Source organism: Salvia splendens, chromosome 14 (genome assembly GCF_004379255.2).
Source record: "Salvia splendens isolate huo1 chromosome 14, SspV2, whole genome shotgun sequence".
NCBI classification, from domain to species: domain Eukaryota; kingdom Viridiplantae; phylum Streptophyta; class Magnoliopsida; order Lamiales; family Lamiaceae; genus Salvia; species Salvia splendens.
In genome coordinates, this window is record NC_056045.1 from 7,936,620 (window position 1) to 7,958,592 (window position 21,973).

Here is a 21,973-nt window from a genome sequence, read left to right on the forward strand (position 1 = left end):
CTTTACATTTCTTAAAACTCATGCCACAATAAGAGTGACTCCTATTATGGGACGGAGGGAGTATATATTTCATCCGCATGCGATATAATATTTCAATATGTATTGTACATTCTAAATTAGAAAATCTATATATTTTTTCAATTCAGGTAATTGGATCACATATTTGCCTAAATCGGGAATATTTTGTTGTAAAATTAATATAGCAAATAAAAATTAGACTTATACTAAATTTATTTTTTTATCCATTTTCATATTATTATACTCCTTTCACTCCATAAAATTAAAGACACATTCTTTTTTTGTTTGTCCCATAAAAATATCTCATTTTTGTTTATGAAAAGTTCTCTCAAACTCATTGCTCATATACATCAATTTATTTATAACTTATACTATTAAAACCAATCATTAAACACTAATCATAATGCAAGTCCTACTATCCACAAACACTATTTTAACTATCATTCTCATTATGTCTCATACTTTACCAATTATACATTAATTCTCGTATCGTTCCAACTATTCTTATGACATTTGGGATGTAGGAAGTATTACGAATTGGGAGAGTGATACGTTTATTATTTATATATCTTTCATATCTTGCATTATTATTTAGTTGCATTATTTAGTTAGATATTTAGGGAGTGCATATCTTTTTCATATCTTTTGTCTTGCTCATTAAGTTAATATCCACTAATAGTGGACATTGTTATTCATTTCATTAAATTCAAGAAATATCAAATTATCTTATTTTCCCAATTTTATTGTCTTCTGGGCTGACGGGCTTGGTAGGGATGGTGTTGTGGGTGGAGTCGCCCATCCTGTGGATATGAATATGATGGCTGGTGATCTAACTCTCTGATCGGATGGTGCGGGGGTTGATATACGGGCTGCTCAAGTTCGTCCATCGCGTCCAATCTCATGTTTAATCTATTGCAGAAAGTCGTCATCCGGTCACATAGGGAAACGATATCCTCGGTGGTGTAACGAGCCATGAGTATGACAATGAAAGCACCAATTGTTAAGGGTGTTCTCCCCTAACAAGGTTTCGACGTCGACGAGAGATCGACGATGGAAGGATAAAGGTGGAAGTCACGGGCTTTCCCCGGGATCAGCTCTAAAACTAGGGTTTGCGAGAAAATTAAGAAGACGATAAAAATAGGAAAATTATGATATTTCTTGATTGAATGAAATGAATAACAATGTCCACTATTTATAATAGTGGATATTAACTTAATAAGCAACACAAAAGATATGAAAAAGATATGCACTCCCTAAATATCTAACTAAATAATGCAACTAAATAATAATGCAAGATATGAAAGATATATAAATAATAAACGTATCAGAGAGGCTATAGGAGGGTACCATATTGCGTAAGATTGTTTCATCTTTGAAATGACTTCAAAATTCAAATTCAACTTTATATTCCGAATCATATTGTAATATTTGACTTCAATTTATATTCAAAATCATATTGAAATAAAGATTCATTTTGTCACTGCAGAAATATTTAAAAGTCATATTTCAATGGTAGTTCCAAAATCTTTTCCAATAATTGTCTTGACTTTTAAGCCGCAAAATGTTTTGGCCTGCCGTATAAGAAGACAATCTTGGGAGAATATGTTGCTCCAAAACCAATATCATTTATTTTCTTCCCAACTTTTAGTACTCAATTTCAATCACCACAATAATATTTTTTATTTTTTAGTATGACTATTCAAAAGTTAGATGAACAGCACGATTTATACAAGTATTCTTGTATTCACAGCATGAAACCAAACGAGTGATATTAAATCTGGCTAGTTGTGTGAGGAATGTAATTTTTAATCAAATCAGTGTTATATTTTTCGAGACAAATGAAATAAAATAAACTATAAACAGAAATTTTTTTAAAGGACTCTCTCTCGCCGTAAATCTCCTTCTTTTTGCCTTTTATGTCAAAAGCCATTCACTAGTAGACCTTGATATCAAACTATATGCGATTAAAATTTTCAACGTAATCAAAGCAACGATGCAGATCTAAAATTAATATGTTTTCCTAATATTAATAGTAGGAATGTAATCGAATACCGTATGCGTGGGTGATGTTCAATTTTCTAGATAAAATAGTACTACGATATAATCTAGGATTGGGTTGTGAGATTATTTTAATCACAAAGGGTTAACTATGACTAATAATTATTTCATGATTATCCATTTAGAATTGAGTCGTGGAATTGAATCTCATGTACAAAACACACTTATTTAATCTCGGGTTACAATCTTTCAAACCGAACACCCCCGTAATAAACTGAGTTCAGATAATAATAATAATAATAATAATAATAATAATAATAATAATAATAATAATAATAATAATAATAATAATAAATTTCAGCAGCTAATAAGAGTTCAATCTTGAATTTACTACTACCAGATTAGAAAGGTGAGTGACCAATTTAATTGGCCGGACCTACCATAATACTATGAGTAACTAATATTAGTCCACCAAATTAATATTATACGTAAAATAAAATTAATGATCATGCATGAATCTGGAAAAGCAGCCCACCTCAATTACACAAGTGGCCATTCAACACTTTTAAGTCCACTAAACTTTAACTCAGTACTTTTAATAGTATAATAAGACTTATTTTGTTAAGTTTATTCTGAGTGTGTAATAATTAATTAGCTTCTTACATGTTACAAAATGTTTCTGAGAGTTGATTTAATTAGCGTGAAGAATGATTGAATTTCAAACATTTGGCACATGCTTAAATCACGAGTTAAAAATTCAAACTATGATTTTAGCCGAGTATTATCAAATACAGATTGGATTTCTCGAATTTGAACCTCAGTTAACAAAAAATACGAGATCCGTAAACTTAAATTAATATAAATGAACTTTCTAAAAATGGGTTATTGGTCCCTATAATCATGAATTTTTCGGCTTGATTATAGTTTTCCCAGGAACGTTGGTTTAGTTCTCGTATTTCAGACAGAATTTTAAACTTTACGTTCTACTCCCTTCGTCCCTAATAATTCGTCGCCATTTAACCCGGCACGAGTTTTAAGAAATGTAATAGAAAGTGGGTGAGTCCTACTTTTATATATTAGTTTTATAATAAATTGTGAGTGTGAATGAATTAGTGGAATGTAGGGTCCACTGCCAAAAATGGTAAAAGTGAAAGGAGAAAATTTTTTAGGGACGGACGAAAAAGGAAATATGTGACAAATTTTCAAGAATGGAGGGAGTATGTTTTATTTTTGATGGCGGGTCAATCACAATATCCAACTAATGCATGTGGTTTTTTACCCTACTTAGCACAACTATATCAATGCGGCTTTCTACGTCGTTTTTTATTCTACTTTCCTTGAACTTAAAAGATGATCTAAAATATTATAATAATCATAATTTTTTAATTACAATGATTCATTTTGTGACAATAACATACTACTCCATCTGTCTCGGTTAAGATGACACATTTCTTGGCCGTCACGGTATTTTAGGAGTTATTGGTTAATGTGTATAATTGGAGAGAGAAATGGTGAGTGTAAGTATTAAAATAGGGAGAAATAAAATTGAATGTTTTAAAATGAGTGAGAAAGAGTGGTTGGATGTATTGATTGAAGAGAGAAAGTTTCCGGAAAAAGAAATGTGTTATTTTATTTAGAACAAATTAAAAGGGAAAACATGTCATCTTAAGCGTGACGGAAGGAATATTATATAAAGTACAGATCCTTTATATATGGGTTATTGGGTATGTAAATAGCATATGAATATATAGAGAGAAGAGATTGATTATTTTATTCTAGTTTTCCATCGTCATAAACTAAAGCAATTGGACACATGAGAGTGCTTTTTAAAGCGTGCTATTTGAGATAATGATGAACTATAAGATAGAAACCAAAAGATAAAAGCTAGATCTTGTTCTTGTTTATCATATCTAATTCTGGCAATTAAAAAAAAATAGTCGAGGCATTTTTATATTCCCATTTTAACATTTTCTATGTTTATAAAGATACGAATCCAAGAGGTATATGTGACTTGATAGTGGGCAAAAAGTCATCATTCTTTTTTTTTGGTTTGGTCATATGTGTACCAAACCCGTTTTTAGCAGTATCCGGCTAATCCTGCTCGTTCGAGCTTGCAGATAAAGGCCGAAATCTTCCAGCGGGTTGCTTCACTTAATTCGTGTCATTCTGTGATATATGCTACGAATAAATTTATGTAACAAAGATAAAATGAATGAACAAACAAAGAATATTAAAATACTTATTCATGTACATAAATTGGATTAAAAAATCATGTATCCAAGTGTAATTCCCCTGTGCAATTTTATTGTAATAATATTATAAATAAAAAGGTGCCGAGTCGAAATCTAAATTTTTGGTATGACTTGAATAAAGAGCTCCACCTTTTTATTTTGTATTTTTAAACATGCACCCTTTTAACCTTATTGATCTTTTATTGATGTGGTAGTGGATGCAAAGTTGCACCTATTGACAACCTCTTGGATTCGTTTACCATTAATTTATTTTTCATTTTTTTACATTAATACTATGAGACTTATTTATAATAAGAGTTGTGACTTTTCTTTGAATATATAGTAAAAATGGAGTGACATTTTCTGGTCAAATATTAATAAAAAAGTCAACTCTCAATTTATCATACTATGATAATTGTGTGAGAGTTAGTCTAATGGTAGTGTAGGCCATTTCTCGATTTATGCGTGTCATCCTTGCGCAGGGGCCATGCTAATCTTCTCTGTATCGTTCCAATTTTATCGGATGTCCCCGAAGGGACCTAAGAGCATCCACAACCGTGCTCTTGCCAGCGGCACGGTTGTGGGCCCGGCGGTACTATTCATGCATGTTCTCTGGCAAGAGCACAACACCCACAATTGTGCTCTTCCGCAAGGCGAGCACAATTAATTTAAAATTCAATTAAACAATAACATTTCCATAATATTAAAATTCATTTAAAAACCACAATAAATATTACAAATGACAAATAAAATTAAACATTACATAATTAAAATCCTAAAAATAAAAAATTACATAATTAAAATCCTAAAAATTAAAAATTACATAATTAAAATCCTAAAAATTAAAAAAAACCACTACTCGTTGCCGAATTTCGCCCACATGTGGTTGATTAGGTCTTCTTGTAGTTGATTGTGGATTCGAGTATCGCGCATTGTGTGTCTTGTCTCGATCCTCTGGCCAACCGTCGTATGCTCGCCTCGGCGTGGGGGAGACCTCGCTGTTGAGCTTCCGGCTTCGTCCTCGTCGTAGAAGCTAGCCGCCCTCGGCCCTTCGTCAGCTATAATCATGTTGTGTAATATAATACACGTGAACATGATGTCGGCGATATTATTCACGTACCACAGCCGAGCCGGGGCCTTCACAATGTTGAATCGAGCTTGAAGGACCCCGAAGGCTCTTTCGACGTCCTTCCGCGCTGACTCTTGACGCTGCGCAAAAAGAACCCGTCTCGGGTCGTGCGGGTTGTGGAGCGTCTTCACGAACGTCGACCACCTTGGGTAGATACCATCGGCGATATAGTAACCCATGCGGTATGTATTTCCGTTGATGGTGAAGTCGATTGCCGGTGCTACACCATTCATCACATCATTGAAGAGTGGTGAAGAATAGAGCACGTTCAAGTCGTTGTTGGATCCGGCAACGCCGAAATATGCATGCCAAATCCATAGGCGATAGTCGGTGACCGCCTCAAGGATAAGTGTTGGGCCGCCGCCTTTGTGACCGCTTAAGTGTTGCCCCCTCCAAGCAGTCGGGCAATTCTTCCACCTCCAATGCATGCAGTCAATGCTGCCAAGCATTCCGGGAAAGCCATGGACTGATTCGTGAAGACGAAGCAACCGTTGGCAATCATCGGTGGTGGGTGCCCGAAGGAATTCATCCCCAAAAGCAGAACGAACGCCCTCGCAAAAATTCTTTAAACAAAGGATTCCAGTGGACTCACCGATATGCAAATACTCGTCGAAGATGTCGGTCGTTTGCCCAGTAGCGAGTTGTCGGATGGCACACGTACACTTCTGCAACGCCGTGATACTTTGCCGGCAGACTGCATCTACACCTGTTTGAAAGTATTCAACACGTGCGGACAATGTGTTGACAATTCGCATGAACAAGCGCTTTGACATGCGAAAACGGCGCCTGAAGTAACCTGCCGGAAACCGCGGATGGTCGGCAAAATAGTTCAGCAACGAGCCTTTCGTGGGCTCCCTCCCGGTCACGATGGATGTAGCGGCGATTTGATCTAGTGCGTTGAGGAGGATGAGCGGGGGTATTCGCCGCGACATATGCTTCGTAAGCGGCACGATGTTGTTCGTAGTATTCTTGTTCTTCGCGCTCCGCTTCCGCCATGAGATGAGTGAAATCCATTTGATGTTTTGAGTGAATGTTGAATGTGTTGATAGTTTGTATAAGAATTATGAATGAGAGATGAATGAGAGATGAATTGATGTGATAAATGAGTGATGAATGTGTGTATTTATAGATGATTTTGGGAAAAAAAAATAAAAAAAAATAAAAAAAATCAGAAAAATGGGAAAAAAACGGCCATATTTTTGGGATTTGGAAAATATTTTTTTTTATTTTTTAGCATTATTTATAATTAAATACCGATTTTTAAAAAAAAAATAAAAAATGTTTAAACACAACGGCTATGCCGTTGACGAATGGGAGCGCGCCACGTGTGCGTCCGCTGGCACGGACGTGCTCGATACATCGAGCAGCGCCGTGCCAGCGGCACGAGCGCAGCGGCGGCGAATGGCGTCCGTGCCAGCGGCGCGGACGGCGGTGGCGACGGACGCCACCGCTGCGCATGCTCTAATGGTAGTGTAGGCCAAATGTCTTGGATTGAAGTTCATCGTGACACGACCTTTAAATTTATTCCATAAAAAATGATAATAGTATACCTTTATAGGGGAGCATTAGGGGGCATCCTTAATTAGAGTGCTAACACACATCCAATCACGTGCTGCCACGTGGCACGAAAAATGCAATATACATTTGTCAAGCTGTATATGCCTTTCCGTAGATTGCATTTTAGTTATAGGCAAATTGCATTTTATATTGTTGAGTTTTGCATGTCAACATAAATTGTTTACAATGCAAAATAAATTACATATAAATGCAATCCGTCTATATATAAAATGCAAATAAACAACTATATCTAAAATGCAAAACTCAACAATAAAAAATGCAATTTGCATTTAACAAAAATGCAATCTTCCGAAATTCATCTATAACTTCTACAAATGTATATTGCATTTTTGTGCCACGTGGCATCACATGATTGGATGTACATTAGCAGTTTAAAATAAGTTAGCATATTAGTATATCTCTACTTTATAAACTCTAAGGTAATATAGATAACTAACATACACTCCCTTCGTCGCATAAAAAGTCTTCTTTTTTCATTTTAGTCTGTCCCACAAAATTAGTCCATTTCTATTCTTCTCTTTTATAAAGTGGATCCTCATTCTCTACTGACATTTCTTCAATTACTTTTTTCTTTCTACATCACTCTTACTTTATCAATTTCACATTAAAACTCGTACCGTCCCAAAGTCCTTATTTTTATAAGATGGGGGAGTATATATTTAAATGAAGAAAATAAAACACCAAAATAAAGAAAGCAGATACTCAGATGAGCTAATTTTAGAAATAATTGTGTTTTAAACAAGAGAATCCATACAACCTCACAAAGCAACAAAAAAAAAAATAGAGCACAATTAGCATATCAGACTAGAAAGCAAAACGACATCCATTCCCATCAAGAAAGCGATCAGTATGCCAACCTCTGGCTTGCAGCTGAAAGAGAAAAGGAGCAAACACAACGCTCATTCTCTCATAAGCCTCCATCAGCGCCTTCTCGGTAGGCTCGTTGGTCTTCTTCTCAATATCAGCGGCGTATGCAGCAACGAGCCATCCCCTCAGAGCATCTTCACCACTCGCACTGCGCTCCAATATCATGTCCGTCCATCTGGATCTGCGCTGTAGAATAAATCTCTCGTTACCAAATTTTTCCCTCACCTCGTGTAGCTCTGAGGGCTTGATGGTGTCGTGCAGAGGCCTTCCCACCCTAACACTCCCCGCCTCCTCTATGAGCCGGCCTGGGAACAAGAGGTCTTCTTGATACCTGAGATCGGCTGGGCTCGATATTTTGCCACTCTGGTGTAACATGACCAAATCATTTCATTACAGGGGATAGAGAGAATCACAAACCAAATAACACCGAACGAGGTTAGAACCTTCAAGAATTCGGCTACAATCATTGCAGTTCTCTGCGGGTTTAGAGTGTTGACAGGAGTTGCTCGCATCTCTTCTCTAACACAATAAATGTGAAAAGCAGATAGGAGAGGTCCAACCACCAGCTGCAAGACGCTGAGCTTCGTCAGAATCTCAATAATGAATTAAAGAAGTATCATCTACTATCAATATCTTAGAAAAGGAACAAATAACGAATGGATTGAGGAATCATTCCTAGATAGCTGAAAAGCATATATTCAGTTTTCAACTTAAATTCGTCATGACAAACGCTAAATCAAGGGGTCATTCATATCAGAAATTTGCATCCAATGCCCACAAGGAAAATACAAATTAAATGACAACAAAATATATTGAACATCTACATGATGGGTTATAGTGAGAGGAAAATGAGACCCTATATCTCAATCCATATTCCATGTGATTGAACTAGTCTTCAATCTACACTAGCATCTAGAAAAACAAAAGATGTAAACTGCCGAAATATACCAGTATCTAAGTAGGGGTTATGGAGGTGATATTCTAAGTTTCTAACAAATATCAATAATAAGGTACCCATTTTTTCAAGAGAAAACAGTAATAGGATATTTGATACACCATTTAGATTGAATACCAACTCTTCCTTAATTAACATGATACTATATCTTAAAGTTTAAACTTTAAAGTATATTAACTAATAAATCCTGCTTCAAAGAAGCGTCTTGAAACATGTCATATGCTTAGCACTTTAATCTATTAAACACTCATAGAAATTTCAACACACCACATAAATGAGGCAGATATTTTTATTTTTCGTGGAACTTTCTTTTAAGTGAGATGGGATGAGAATGAAGTTACTTAGGTGTGTAAAAGTTACTCAATAGTGCATTGCCCTGCTAAAAAAGATTAAAAACTAAATAAATAATAACTAGTACCTTGCCCTGCGTAGACGAGCAAACAGTAGATGCTAACTGAATACCGGCTCCAATTCCGAGAACATTAAACAGTGTAGAAATAGCTTCACCTTTTGCGAAAAGGTCACTGAGATTTCCCTCTTTAGCAAATGAAGAATATATGGGCAACCTCGTTGCTCTTGCTGCAACAACTGCCATTCCCTGCACAGTGAAGAGTCATCTTCCATGTACGCAACAATATGACGCAAGTACAAATGCAAATAGGAAACCAACCTTAGCAAAATTACCAAGCCCGGCCATTTCAAGAAATAACTGCGGACATAAAGGGGAAATTATTTCGAGACCAGTGCCAAAGTCGTACAGAACATCAGCTGCATGAAGGAATATTTAATCCTCTGAACAAAGTTATGTGGATGGATAACTTCACTGATAATTAAAACAATCGGAGACTATGAAACAAATCCAGTATCACAAACCCAATATCCTCCAACATTTAGGCTCGGAGTCCATTCTTGCACCCAAATTGCTGCATATGAGCTTTCCCACATGCTGCATCCCATCCTTCAATATCTGCATCAAATAACATAATATATTGATTCACAACACAACAAATTCAGTAACTACTTGATAAGTTTTCCAAACAATAATCCTTACCCAACTAACAGCTGTAGCCTGAGCGGGTGTAGGTCGCAAGCCTGCAGCAAATAGCAGAGACTGAAAGGGAGTGAGTAACTGAGAAACATTCTTTTCGCAGTGGTGTTTTCATCTACTTTAGATTAAGATCACTAATTAGTACCACATGATTTGTTATGAACTAAGTGAAAAAATAGCAAGAAAACCTGAGTCGATAATACAGACAGTGTTGCGCTGGAGAAGTGTTGCAAGGCACGAAACTGTGTATATCTAAGATAGCCTTCATTCACACTGTAGGTGTAAGAAGTAATATGAACACATAAATGAAATTGATGTTAGACCAGACTTGTTTGTCTGTTAAACTATGTGTAAAAAGGGCTGATTAATGCGACTTACCTATACGGATAACCTGATGGAAAGAATTTATTAAGAAAGGATTCGACCACCCTACGGGAGGCCGGTCTCATGTCTTCAACCATCTTTACCTGAATAACAATTACTATAAGGTTCAACAGTATCACAAAGGAAACCAAATCTCTAGTCTCTTTTGCGCGAAAGTTTCGGTGATATTAGCAATATGTATGGAATATTATTCATTCAGAGAAATATATATCTGAAAACCATACAACCTTTCACATAAAGGACGCCGGAAGGAAAAAAAACACAAACACACACACACACACACAAACAAACAAACCAATGCTCCTATTAGATTTATGGCATTTCACCATTCTTATCAGCATTCACTCGAACAGATGGTATGTCGCAGCCTCTCAGCTATCAGGCGGCTATATGTAGGAGAGTGATTGCTGATTACGTAATGAGGGGCATTTAAAAGGTGAGACCAAATATCTACAATCACATTCAAAATAATTACTAAAAAAATCTCATATGGCAAAACAACACATCCCACCAGCAGAATTTCACCACAGAACCACAACATTTCCTTCCTTTTTACAACTTTTACTCCAATTAACCCCAATTGGAAACCCTAGAAAAATCATAGTTATCAATCAAACAAGAGAATGAGCAGGAAATTTGCACGTAAGATTAAGTTCTGAACACTTATAACTAGCGCCCCAATGCCATTAACCCAAAACAACATAAACCAGAGCAACCATACATCGAATTAATCAATCAGGAAAAAGAAAAAAATAGACAAGAGAAGAGAAGTATGAGCACAGCAGCTGTTTGAAAGAAGGCTTCAGAGGAGAAGAAAGAGAGTAAGTAGGTAAAAGAAAGTGGGCTGACAGAAAATTGGCCATCGGGTTCGAATTGGAAGCGGTGGGACACTGAATCGGAAGTCTCTATCCACCACACGGGCGGCGGCGGCAGCTCACTTGATTTCTTCCTTTGCATCTTCAATATTTCCTGAAGAAGCCACCAAAAATGAGCGAATTAATAATCCATTTTCGTGTATATATAAGAATGTTAGGTCGTAGTAATAGAGAACGGAATGGTAAGGCATTACCAAGAAATTCATGGATAAGACTTGAAGAGTTTTGCCGGCAAATACTTCAAGTTTTGGAAGCTCGACATTAATAACGGCTCCTATATTTCTAGAATAGGTGACAGGTATGAGGAAAATTAGCCACTGTACCCTTTAATTTTAATTTAAATTTAAAATTTATACTAGAAATAGTACTTACATTTGTTTTTATTAATATTGCTTTTTTGGAATTTTGTTATACTCACTCTGCCGTCCTTTATAGTCTCATTTTGACACATATTTTTAAAATGATTTGACTTTATAAAAAAATGAGAAAATGAGTTCACGGACCTCACTTTTATATAATGTATTAGTTTTATAACAGAATATGAATATAATGAGTTAGGTGAATGGTGAATCCTCTTATCTAAAATTAAAAATATATATATATATGTATATATAGAGTCGTGATCATATGATAACCCCTAAATATCGTAATAACCCTATAACCAAATCTGAACCACACATATTTGTAATCATGCGGTTGAGATTCGAACTTAGATTTACTTCATAAAAAAAAGCGCGGGGTAAAACTGTCATTTCCCTCATTTAATTTCTGAATTTCGCCAAATATCACGTAAAATGATAAAATGATATGTTTATTGCATAGAATGATAGTTTTGCCGGATAGAATGATACTCTGAGTTGATAAAATGATAGGTTTATTGCATAGAATGATAGTTTTGCCGGATAGAATGATACTCTGAGTTGATAAAATGATACTTTTGACTAACTGATAAAATGATAAAATGATAGGTTTATTGCATAGAATGATAGTTTTGCCGGATAGAATGATACTCTGAGTTGATAAAATGATACTTTTGACTAACTGATAAAATGATAAAATGATAAAATGATATATGTTAGGTTTATTGCATAGAATGATAGTTTTTCCGGATAGAATGATACTCTGAGTTGATAAAATGATACTTTTAGCTTATAAATGTTAGGTTTACTGCATAAAATGATAGTTTTGCCGGATAGAATGATACTTTCAGCCGATAGAATGATAGTTTTGCCGGGTAGAATGATATTTTCAGCCGATAGAATGATATGTATTTTTGGTGTATAAAATGACATTTTTGTTTAATAAAATGATACTTTTACCTGATAAAATGATAATCTAAGCGGATAAAATGACAGTAACCTTATAAAAATGATACTCTGAGTTGATAAAATGATACGTTTACTGCTTTGTAGGTTTGTATATTATGTATTGTGCCGATTATATTAGGTTTATTGCATAGAATGATAGTTTTGCCGGATAGAATGATACTCTGAGTTGATAAAATGATACTTTTGACTGACTGATAAAATGATAAAATGATATATGTTAGGTTTATTGCATAGAATGATAGTTTTGCCGGATAGAATGATACTCTGAGTTAATAAAATGATACTTTTGACTAACTGATAAAATGATAAAATGAGCGAAATTTGGATACGTAAATTTTATCATGAGTGAAATGACATATTTACCCCCGCGCTTTTTTTTATGAAGTAAACCTAAGTTTGAATCTAGACCACGTGATTTTAAAAATGTGTGGTCCAGATTTAGTTATAGGGTTATTACGAAAATTGGGGTTATCATTATAATGCACCCCTATATATATATAGTATGATTTTAAATTCTGAGTATTTTAAAATAATAAAATGGGACATTATTTCATAGATAAAGAGAGTAAAATTATTTCACTAAAAATGACTATTCTATTAATTGATTTTAAATTCTGAGTATTTTAAAATAATAAAATGGGACATTATTTATAGATAAAGAGAGTAAAATTATTTCACTAAAAATGACTATTCTATTAATTTAATGTTGTCCAGCCCAATGATTAATCGAGTCAAATCAAATCATGCAAAATATGATAACTGATGTCTCGCGCCCCTTCCGCCTTGCAAGATATGATCTCTGCACAAAAGAAACTACTTCTTTCGTCCCACGATAAAGAGTCACATTTAATATGAACATGAGTTTTTATGTAAAATATAATGAATTAAAAAAGTTAATGGAATATTATAGTCATTTTTTATGTAAAATATAATGAATTAAAAAAGTTAATGGAATATTATAGTCATTTTTTTATATTGATTTTATAATAGAATATTAGTGAAGTGAGTTAGTAGAATGTGATACCTATTTACCATTTATTGTAAAAGTGAAATGTGACTCTTATTGTGGTATTGGGGGAGTACGAATTACTGGCATTATGTTGAAAATATTGTGGGAGAGCAAACCATATCTCACATCGGAGAATGAACAAGAGTTGCAAGAGCATAAGGGCTACTCCAATTCCATTAGTATGGGGCCTTTTGGGGAGTACCCCAAGAGCAAAATCGTGAGGGTTTTACCCAAAACGGACAATATCATACTAATGTGGAGTTCGGGTGTGCACCACCGGGGACCCAACAAACACAAAAGCTAAAAATTTAACTAATACTCCCTCCGTCCCCAAAGAATATGTACTTTGGGGACGGCACATGTTTTAATGTAAAATTGGTAAAGTAAGAGAGATGTAGAGAGAAAAGGTAATAGTTAGTGGAGAATGGGTCCAACCTTATTAGAGAGAAAAAACTTTCTAAAATTAGAAAGTGCATATTCTTGTGAGACGAACTAAAAAGGAAATAATGCATATTTTTGTGGGACGAAAGGAGTACTAAACTACCTATAAAACTAAGAAATGTAAAAAGAAAAACACACAAAGTCCTAACAACTGACGTCTTCCCCAACACAGTGCCAAAAACTTGCTGTGATCTTTACGGGGTAAATTTAGTTCATAAAACAAGTTATAAATCCTTACAAATACCACTTCTGCAAATATACAGACGTGCAATATAGTACAAAAAGTGTTGAAGCCACATAAAGGATATTAATTGCTAAAACTAATTTAAACTACTAAAAACGGTAAATTTGTGGTTTTATAAGTTTAGACAAACGACTCGAGCAAAATGATCAAGAAAGTAAACCTGAGATAACTCAAATAAAGGGAAAGAACTATTCCTAATTTGGTTTAGGTTGCTTTTTCACATGACTCATATTTCATAGTTGCCTTTCCCTTGCTTTTAGGAACCGTACCGATTTTACACTCACTCGTAGTTAATCACTGATCGAGGAATTATACACCCTTGATAAGCTGATCATGTCTCCTCGGCTCAACTCACTGACCTATCACTCCTATAAGACACATAGTACACTTTAGATTAGCTTCTATCACAGTTCAACACAAATGATCCACCCCCGGTTTATCCCATTATCAGTTTTATTGGTACTATCCCAAATGTCCCTCCTTTGTTTGCTTCTTATTCTAAGTTAAAGAGAAATTAGAATTAATGCAACTCCCAAATTAAGTTCTCTTGCTAAACTCTCAACACAGATAAAAATAATCACCAATGATAAGAACTATTAAGTAAATAAAATTATAAAAATTCAATTAAAGGATTTCATGTTTAACAACCCTACTACAAATTAAGGTTATCTCAAGTTCTAGCCGCCCATAATGGTCACAATAAAAAGGAAATAAGCTAAAGATACCATGTGGGATAAGGTTTGGGAGGATGAAGTTTCAATCTTGTTCTCCTTCTTCAAGGTGTGGCTTCCAAGCTCAATTCTCTCTCCAAAATGTGTTCCAGCTGCCCAAAAATCAGTTTAGGATACGTGCCCTGACTATTTAAATAGTCAGGGCTTGAAAAACAGGCCCGTACACATTTTGCTTGATCAGACGTGTTTGGCTCGGAAAACATTCGATCCGTACATTTTTTTCTGACTTGTGACACTCCCAAATCACTCGGTCAGGCGTTTCTATTTCAAATACGTCTGGGCCGTGCTTTTTTTTCACTGCAATGTGTGGTCTTCGTAAAACAACTACTCCTATATCTTCTTCTACACTTCGATTGAGGCGTGCGAGATATCCACGCGAAACTCTTTAGGAGATGAAAACAATGGTAGCCTTGTAGAAGCATTTGAAATTAATCTTGGCAGGCTGATTACTATTTAGATTCAAACTTTTTTTCCCGTTATTTGCCCTCTTTCAGAGCTCGGTCTTTCGCTTTATATATATCACAATGAGTCACTTTTTTAACCTAAAAAATGTGTTAAAATATTATAATAAAGGATTGCAATTTGTTTCACATCAAGGGGCATTTCAAAATATTGTAACAGAGATTTACAGTAGTCAGAGACTCAAAACCCATATCTCCATACATAATTGAGAAGAAAGGAAAACACTTCCAATCGATAATTCTTCTCCACAATGCACGGGATTCCGCGCAAAGCCCCAACTCAGGAAGAGCTAGATGACTCCTCTCTCAAAGCCGCCAAACTTCGTGATCTCCAATCTCAGCTCCTCCACTTCCACCACAACAAAATGTTTGCGATTTCCCCTTTTCCATCAGATTGTACTATTAATTGGATCTTGATCGATTTCTCCTCGTGTTTAATTTTCCCTGCAGATACACGGAAGAAGCGATACAAATTAGTGCCAAGCTGTTGGAATCTAATCCCGAGCATTACACCGCTTGGAACTACCGGAAGCTTGCGGTTCAGCACCTTCTCAATCGACACCACGAGAATCAACTTGATTCCCAGTCGCCTCAATCGATTCTTGATGATGAATTGATACTTGTAAGTTTGTGCTTGCTTTTCATCCATTGATTTCTCTTGATTGCGTGAGTTGGATGTTATATAACTGATGGAGCTGTGATTCAGTTTGAATTTAGATCCAAAGTGTTTAAATTTGAAATTTTGCATCTCTTTTGAAGTAGGATTTGGTTAAATGATTGATGGATTTGTTAGAGCTTGAATTTTCATCTAGGTAGAGAATGCATTGAAGACAAACTTTAAGGCTTATGGGGCGTGGCATCATCGCAAATGGGTCCTAAGTAAGGGTCATTCATCCTCGGATAGGGAGTTGCGGCTTCTGGGGAAGTTTCAGAAACTGGACTCCCGAAATTTCCACGCGTGGAATTACAGGAGGTGAAGTCCTGGAAATTTGGTGTTCCTTTGGGTAATATAGTGGTTTGGACCCACTAATGTGGTTCTTTGGCGCTGCCTTTTCCAGGTTTATAACAGAACTAAAGAAGATTCCGGATGAAGATGAACTTCAATACACCACGGATATGATTTATGATAATTTTAGTAATTATTCTGCCTGGCATAACCGAAGGTATGCTAGTTTGTTTCTTGAAATTTTTATTCACTTTAAATGATCGTTTATCAGGCATGCTTTAGCTTCTATGCCTTGGGAAGTCTTATTTTTCACTGAACATTTATAGTCATCAAATGACCATCTATCATCATTGTAAAATTGAATGTATTTTTTCTGAAGTAAAAAATATGTATGGTAGTTTAATATTTTGCTCATATTCCATTGATATCTCGTCATGCTATCTTAGTTTGCACACCTCCATTTCTTTTGGACTTGATAAGTAGTGTCCACAACGGATGCATGAGAGATAGTACCAGCACTTTGGTTAGGTATGGCGCAGTTTCGCTATTGAATATTTTCTGTCTGCATGAAATAGGTTTAATCAACTTATTTGAAATGTGGAGTTTGGTCACAGTAATTTATATAAAATTTACATTGTGATCACAGTAATTTATATAAAATTTACATTGTGAGAAGCTCATGAAAGATACTAATGTTCGAATGTTATAGAGCTACAAAGGTTGGTTTTTGTATCACAAATGTCATGTAACAGATGTTAAGTACTGTTAATGTCAATTTTAATAACCTCTTCATAGATTGTACATAAGACTTAATATAGATGGCTTTTAATCTCCTCTTTGCAGCAGTCACTTGTATTTTGATATAATTATTTCACTTTTCCCTCAACACTTGCAGCATGCTTTTGTCTAAACTACTTGAGAAAAGTGCCAAAGGATATGAAAAAAGAGAGAATGTCTTGAGTGAGGAGTTTGAGTTTGTGCGCAATGCTCTCTTCACAGACCCTGATGATCAAAGTGGCTGGTTTTACCATTCGTGGCTTCTGGGTCAAACATTGAAGCGGGAGCCTCTACTTATTTCATCATCGCCTCCTCATGGTTCTAATCTATCTTTATCAATTGATAAACCAGACAGAGAAAGAACATTTCCCCTAATTTTATATTTCAGTGAAGCAGTTGAAGGTGTTAGCTCATCTACAGTCAATGTAGAATATTTTTATGATGGTGGTGATGGTCTTATTTGGTATCCACTTTCGGCAAATAAACTTGGGTTTTCCCAAGCTTGGTTAACTTACATTGAGTATCCTCTTGATACCTTAGAATCCTTCGATGTAAAGGTTACCATCGCACAGTTTCCAGGCATTATTTCTTCAAATGGTATGCCATGTAGTCGGTCTTGTTATATATATTTCACTGCAAGTGTATGCTCAAACAATCAAGAGAAATCCGAGGTGCAAACTACACACAAAATATCATGGAATGAGGAGAATTTTAAACCTCATTCTACCCATCCTGAAGATGCAAACTTGCTTGCCTCACTATGTAAATTAGACATTGCAAAGGAGAATAATCCAACCACCCCTATGTTGTGCATGGAGACTATATCTAATGAAATTGCTTGCAGCCGGGAACTGTTGTCGTCATCAAACTGGTAAGCTGGATTAATGGTGAACTGCTTTCACATTTTTAAAGAAGCTTCTTGATTTGGAAAGTAGTTTTATTTTCTTGTTATGTCTTTCTATTGTAGTAAAATTGGAAAACTTACACTTGCAAGACTCTTGGTGGCACACAACACATTGATCACATATGGTTGCATGGATTCCGGAACAGAGGCTCATTATGAAGAAATTCTTGCACTTTATCATGATTTAATGAAGATGGATCCTGCACATATTGGTTATTATGAGGATGAGTATAGCTTAGTGCTAATGAAGCAGGTGAATCTTCTATCATTGATCTTTATTTCTGGACAATAAAGAATGCTTTGGTCATTTCAGTTGCGGATAATGTGCATTTCATCATGTTAGATAGTCATTACTTGGTCAATCTGCAATCCCATGAAAATAGTGTGAACATACATAAAGCAATATAGAATCGGTCCGCTTTGGAGTTTGAGTAGTTTGATCAAAGGTTTGTTCTACCCAATAAATATCATTTTGTCGTGGAGACCTTTTGCTTTAGGTCTCGTGAAAATTTTCTATTCGTTATCAACTCTTAGTTCACTTGAGACCTCTTAGTTTAACTGCAAGCTAGATAAGAAAGTCCTATGATCCCTGTTAAAGACTTCCATAACTTTTTCTTTAATAATTACAAGTCTAAAAGTCTTATCCTTATATATTAGAAGTCAATAAGTATATCTTTAAATATCTTTATTTCCTTAGTATTTTGAGAGTCCTATAAATATCTCCCTATAAATTTGTGCATATGTATTTACTTTACAATCTTAATATAAAGTATTTTAATTGTACTTTTGGGGGAATGAAGGGTCAGTTTATATGGAAGTCAATTGTCCCTAATTTATAAGCACTGCTTGCATTGTATAGACCTCGTATTGTGGCAATTGATCATACCGTTTAAAGTTCTGTGCTTGTAATCTTTTTTATTTTCTTTGTGTGCAGTTGCCTTCCTTGATATAACATCTTGATTACAAACTTCTTTTTTATATTTCAGGCGTGGTAGTGGGAGGGGGTAGTGCTTCAAGCCGAAAAATATTTTCATTAATACTTTTCTTACTTTTTCTAAGCATGAATCCTACTTGTGTCACATATCTTTAAATAATTTAAACTTACTATTGTGCAGCTGACTTCAAATACTGAGTCTTTATTGAAGCTCTGTGGTAAGTATCAAGAATTGTCGTCACCAAGTATTAGTTCTTATACAAGTGTACGGCTAAAGGTCCTCTCATTGTCACGAGTTTCATGTCTGGAGCACTTGCTGTGGGTCCAAATGTTGGATCTCAGCCACAACAAACTTAGATCAATTGAAGGTAGTTGATATTACAAATATATGATATATCCTTGACATCATTAATGTGAAGAGCTACAAAATTCTTTTTTTAAAAATTTATTTATGGGTTAGATGAGCTGATTTGATTTCCTATTTCAAATTTACCCGAATTATGGGACAGGGTTGGAGGCTCTGCAACAGCTTTCCTGCTTGAAGCTTAGCAACAACAGGCTCAGCAGCTTTACAGCCCTGGAACCCTTGAAAATGCTCAACTCATTACAAGTTTTGGATGTATCATATAACGAGATTGGCGCCCACTCCATCGACACAAGAAGATACATGTGCTCGTCTCCTCTCAATAGTGCAACGGGTTTCGGGTGGCAGTTGAAGAGATTCACCGATGAAGATGCTGATTTGAAGCGTTTCTGGGATGCTTATCTACTCTTCAGGGACTTGAATTTGGTGCAATTAGATATCGTGGGAAATGCAGTTGTCGACGAGAGATTGAAAGCTTTTCTGATCAAGTTAATGTCAGCATTGAAGTGGTTTGATGGAGAGAGCTGCCATTAGATATGTTTCAACAGTTGGCTCTTTGAGAGAGGTTGTTTCATCTGTTTATTGTTCTGTAATTTTTGTGTGAAAAAAACCCAACTGAAGTCTGGAAAACTAACCGGAACCAACACGAACTGGATTAACTGTATGGTGTGTATCTTTTCCTATTCCTTTTCTTTTTACCAATACAATTTTATCATCACTTAACAATGTACTACATTTCAAGGATTTCTTTTAACAAAATTGAGATTTATTCATGTTTTGAAATATGTGACATGGTTTAATCCCCCAATTATGTTATCCAATTTCAATATTTTTCACGTGATAATTAGGGCATCCACCATAAGAATAGCCCCAGTCACAAACTCTTCATGTCACATCATCAGCACTAAAAATCATCCTCTTGCCACATCATCAGGACAAGCAAATAGTCCAGCAATAGCCTAGCCACATCACTCAAAATTATATAAAACAAATAATTGACAATCACACAAAATACGGAATTAAATTTTCGACACAGATATGGGAAAATCCAATAATTTTATTTAAATTAAAATAAAATTACATTTAAAAAAATTACATAATTAAAAAAAAACTAACGCCTTGCAGTCCTCCGCGCCCACAACTCTTTAATTAAATCCTTTTGGAGTCGAATATGAGCATCCGTTTGACGCATGTCGGCATGTGCTTGGAGGAGGCCGGCTTCATCGTGCCCCTTTCGTACGTTGGGGTCGGCCATGCCGTGGCTTGGACCGGCTTCGTTATCGTCGTTGGCCCAACTAGTCAAATAAAGATGAAGTATTGATAGATTCACTGAACTCAGTAGTGGCATTGTAGAAAGTGGGGCTTTATAGAACAAGAATTATATAATCCCAAAATTCTTTTAATTTTTCTGTCTTATCTTTAATTCCATGTCCTATGTAACCACATTACAAATCCCAAAATTCTTTTATTTTTTCTGTCTTATCTTTAATTCCATGTCCTATGTAACCACATTACCTCAATATATTCTAGGTTCTTTTTCCTTAATATTTTATTCCTGAAACATGGAAAATGTTTTGCTCGTCTATCTATTACACGTGGGATAGTTTAAAATGTTTAATTTAAGATTTGTTGATCACGTCCTAATCTGCAGTCTCTGAGTTTTGAATTCTATGATTTAGTAAAACAAATATTTGAACTCTATGGGCGACGACGTCTTAATCTGTAGTATTTGAGATCTAAATTCTATGATTTAGAGAAATAGTAAAACAAATATTTAAAAGGTTTTACTAGTTTGTATTTAAGTTTATATTGTAATAATTCTAAAATACCCTTATTAAATCTCAATTAAATGGGAAGGTGAAATTTTTTAAGGCAATACGATAATTGAAGTTAGTTATCATGATTAGATTTTCAATATAGATTAATCAACCCACGTATGTACCTTGTTGGTTTATTTTATATATTAAACATAAAAAATACGGCGGATCGAAAAACTAACATAGACCAAGAGATAATTTAATTTGCATACCAAATACGTACTATTAGATAGATATAGAACAAATATTATTATCATAGTGAAACATAACTACCAAATACACACTTATAATATTATATTTGTATTAATAAATTGTTCTATAAGATGAAGAATTTGTTCTTTCTCAATTTTAATGAATTGCAAAATTTTATTGTTCATAAGACATCAAATGGAGTAACAAGCAGTTGGATATTAAATTTCGTAATATGTTTTAGTCTAAACATGAAAACATTAATTGTTAGCTTATTATAGAGACACCAAGTGGGATGCTGACTTTCGGGTATTACAACATCACTTTCAACTTTAAGGGCAAGAAAATTAATAATGGGATAATCTTGAGTGATCCAAACGATTTAATGACACACTCTCAATTCAATTCGAGTTAGCGTCACTTCCATTCTCAAACATTTCATTTCACCCAAAATAAGTACTAAGACATAATGATCCAATTATCACTCTAATTAATTACCCATAAACTTATTTTGATTATAGCCCGCTATTTATGTACAAATTCGGCAGTGCTCAATTCGTTAGATAAAATAACAGTCTTATATAACATGGGATAAATTAGTTACAGGAGTGAAGATGAGATAGTTAATATTCCATCATTTTTGCGATATTGGAGGCGTTTCTTTTTTACAAGCGATTTAAGAACAATTGTGTTAAATCATATTCTATCATAAAGGAAGAATAAAGTAGGGAAAAAAGTAGAGAGA

General features: G+C 35.0%; 2 protein-coding genes and 1 non-coding gene across 3 annotated transcripts; 1 reads left to right on the plus strand and 2 right to left on the minus strand.

Moving 5' to 3' along the window:
• Positions 1-4,683: 4,683 nt before the first annotated feature.
• LOC121766204 lies at positions 4,684-4,786 on the minus strand. Its single transcript, XR_006042939.1, has one exon. It is a non-coding gene; the product is annotated as a U6 spliceosomal RNA (small nuclear RNA).
• A 2,854-nt stretch (positions 4,787-7,640) lies between these two features.
• Positions 7,641-11,388, minus strand: LOC121763352 (protein root UVB sensitive 2, chloroplastic-like). Its single transcript, XM_042159356.1, has 10 exons — positions 11,278-11,388; positions 11,058-11,177; positions 10,203-10,291; positions 10,013-10,097; positions 9,828-9,887; positions 9,650-9,743; positions 9,447-9,544; positions 9,195-9,374; positions 8,265-8,387; positions 7,641-8,184 (listed from the first exon to the last, which is right to left on the minus strand). The coding sequence occupies exons 1-10, from the start codon at positions 11,287-11,289 to the stop codon at positions 7,759-7,761; spliced, it is 1,287 nt and encodes a 428-aa protein (XP_042015290.1). The 5' UTR covers positions 11,290-11,388; the 3' UTR covers positions 7,641-7,758.
• Positions 11,389-15,431: 4,043 nt separating this feature from the next.
• Positions 15,432-19,945, plus strand: LOC121763458 (geranylgeranyl transferase type-2 subunit alpha 1-like). Its single transcript, XM_042159479.1, has 8 exons — positions 15,432-15,664; positions 15,748-15,919; positions 16,110-16,270; positions 16,356-16,460; positions 17,139-17,891; positions 17,988-18,177; positions 19,040-19,226; positions 19,368-19,945. Exons 1-8 carry the CDS (start codon positions 15,549-15,551, stop codon positions 19,754-19,756), a joined length of 2,073 nt encoding a protein of 690 aa, XP_042015413.1. The 5' UTR covers positions 15,432-15,548; the 3' UTR covers positions 19,757-19,945.
• Positions 19,946-21,973: the final 2,028 nt, after the last annotated feature.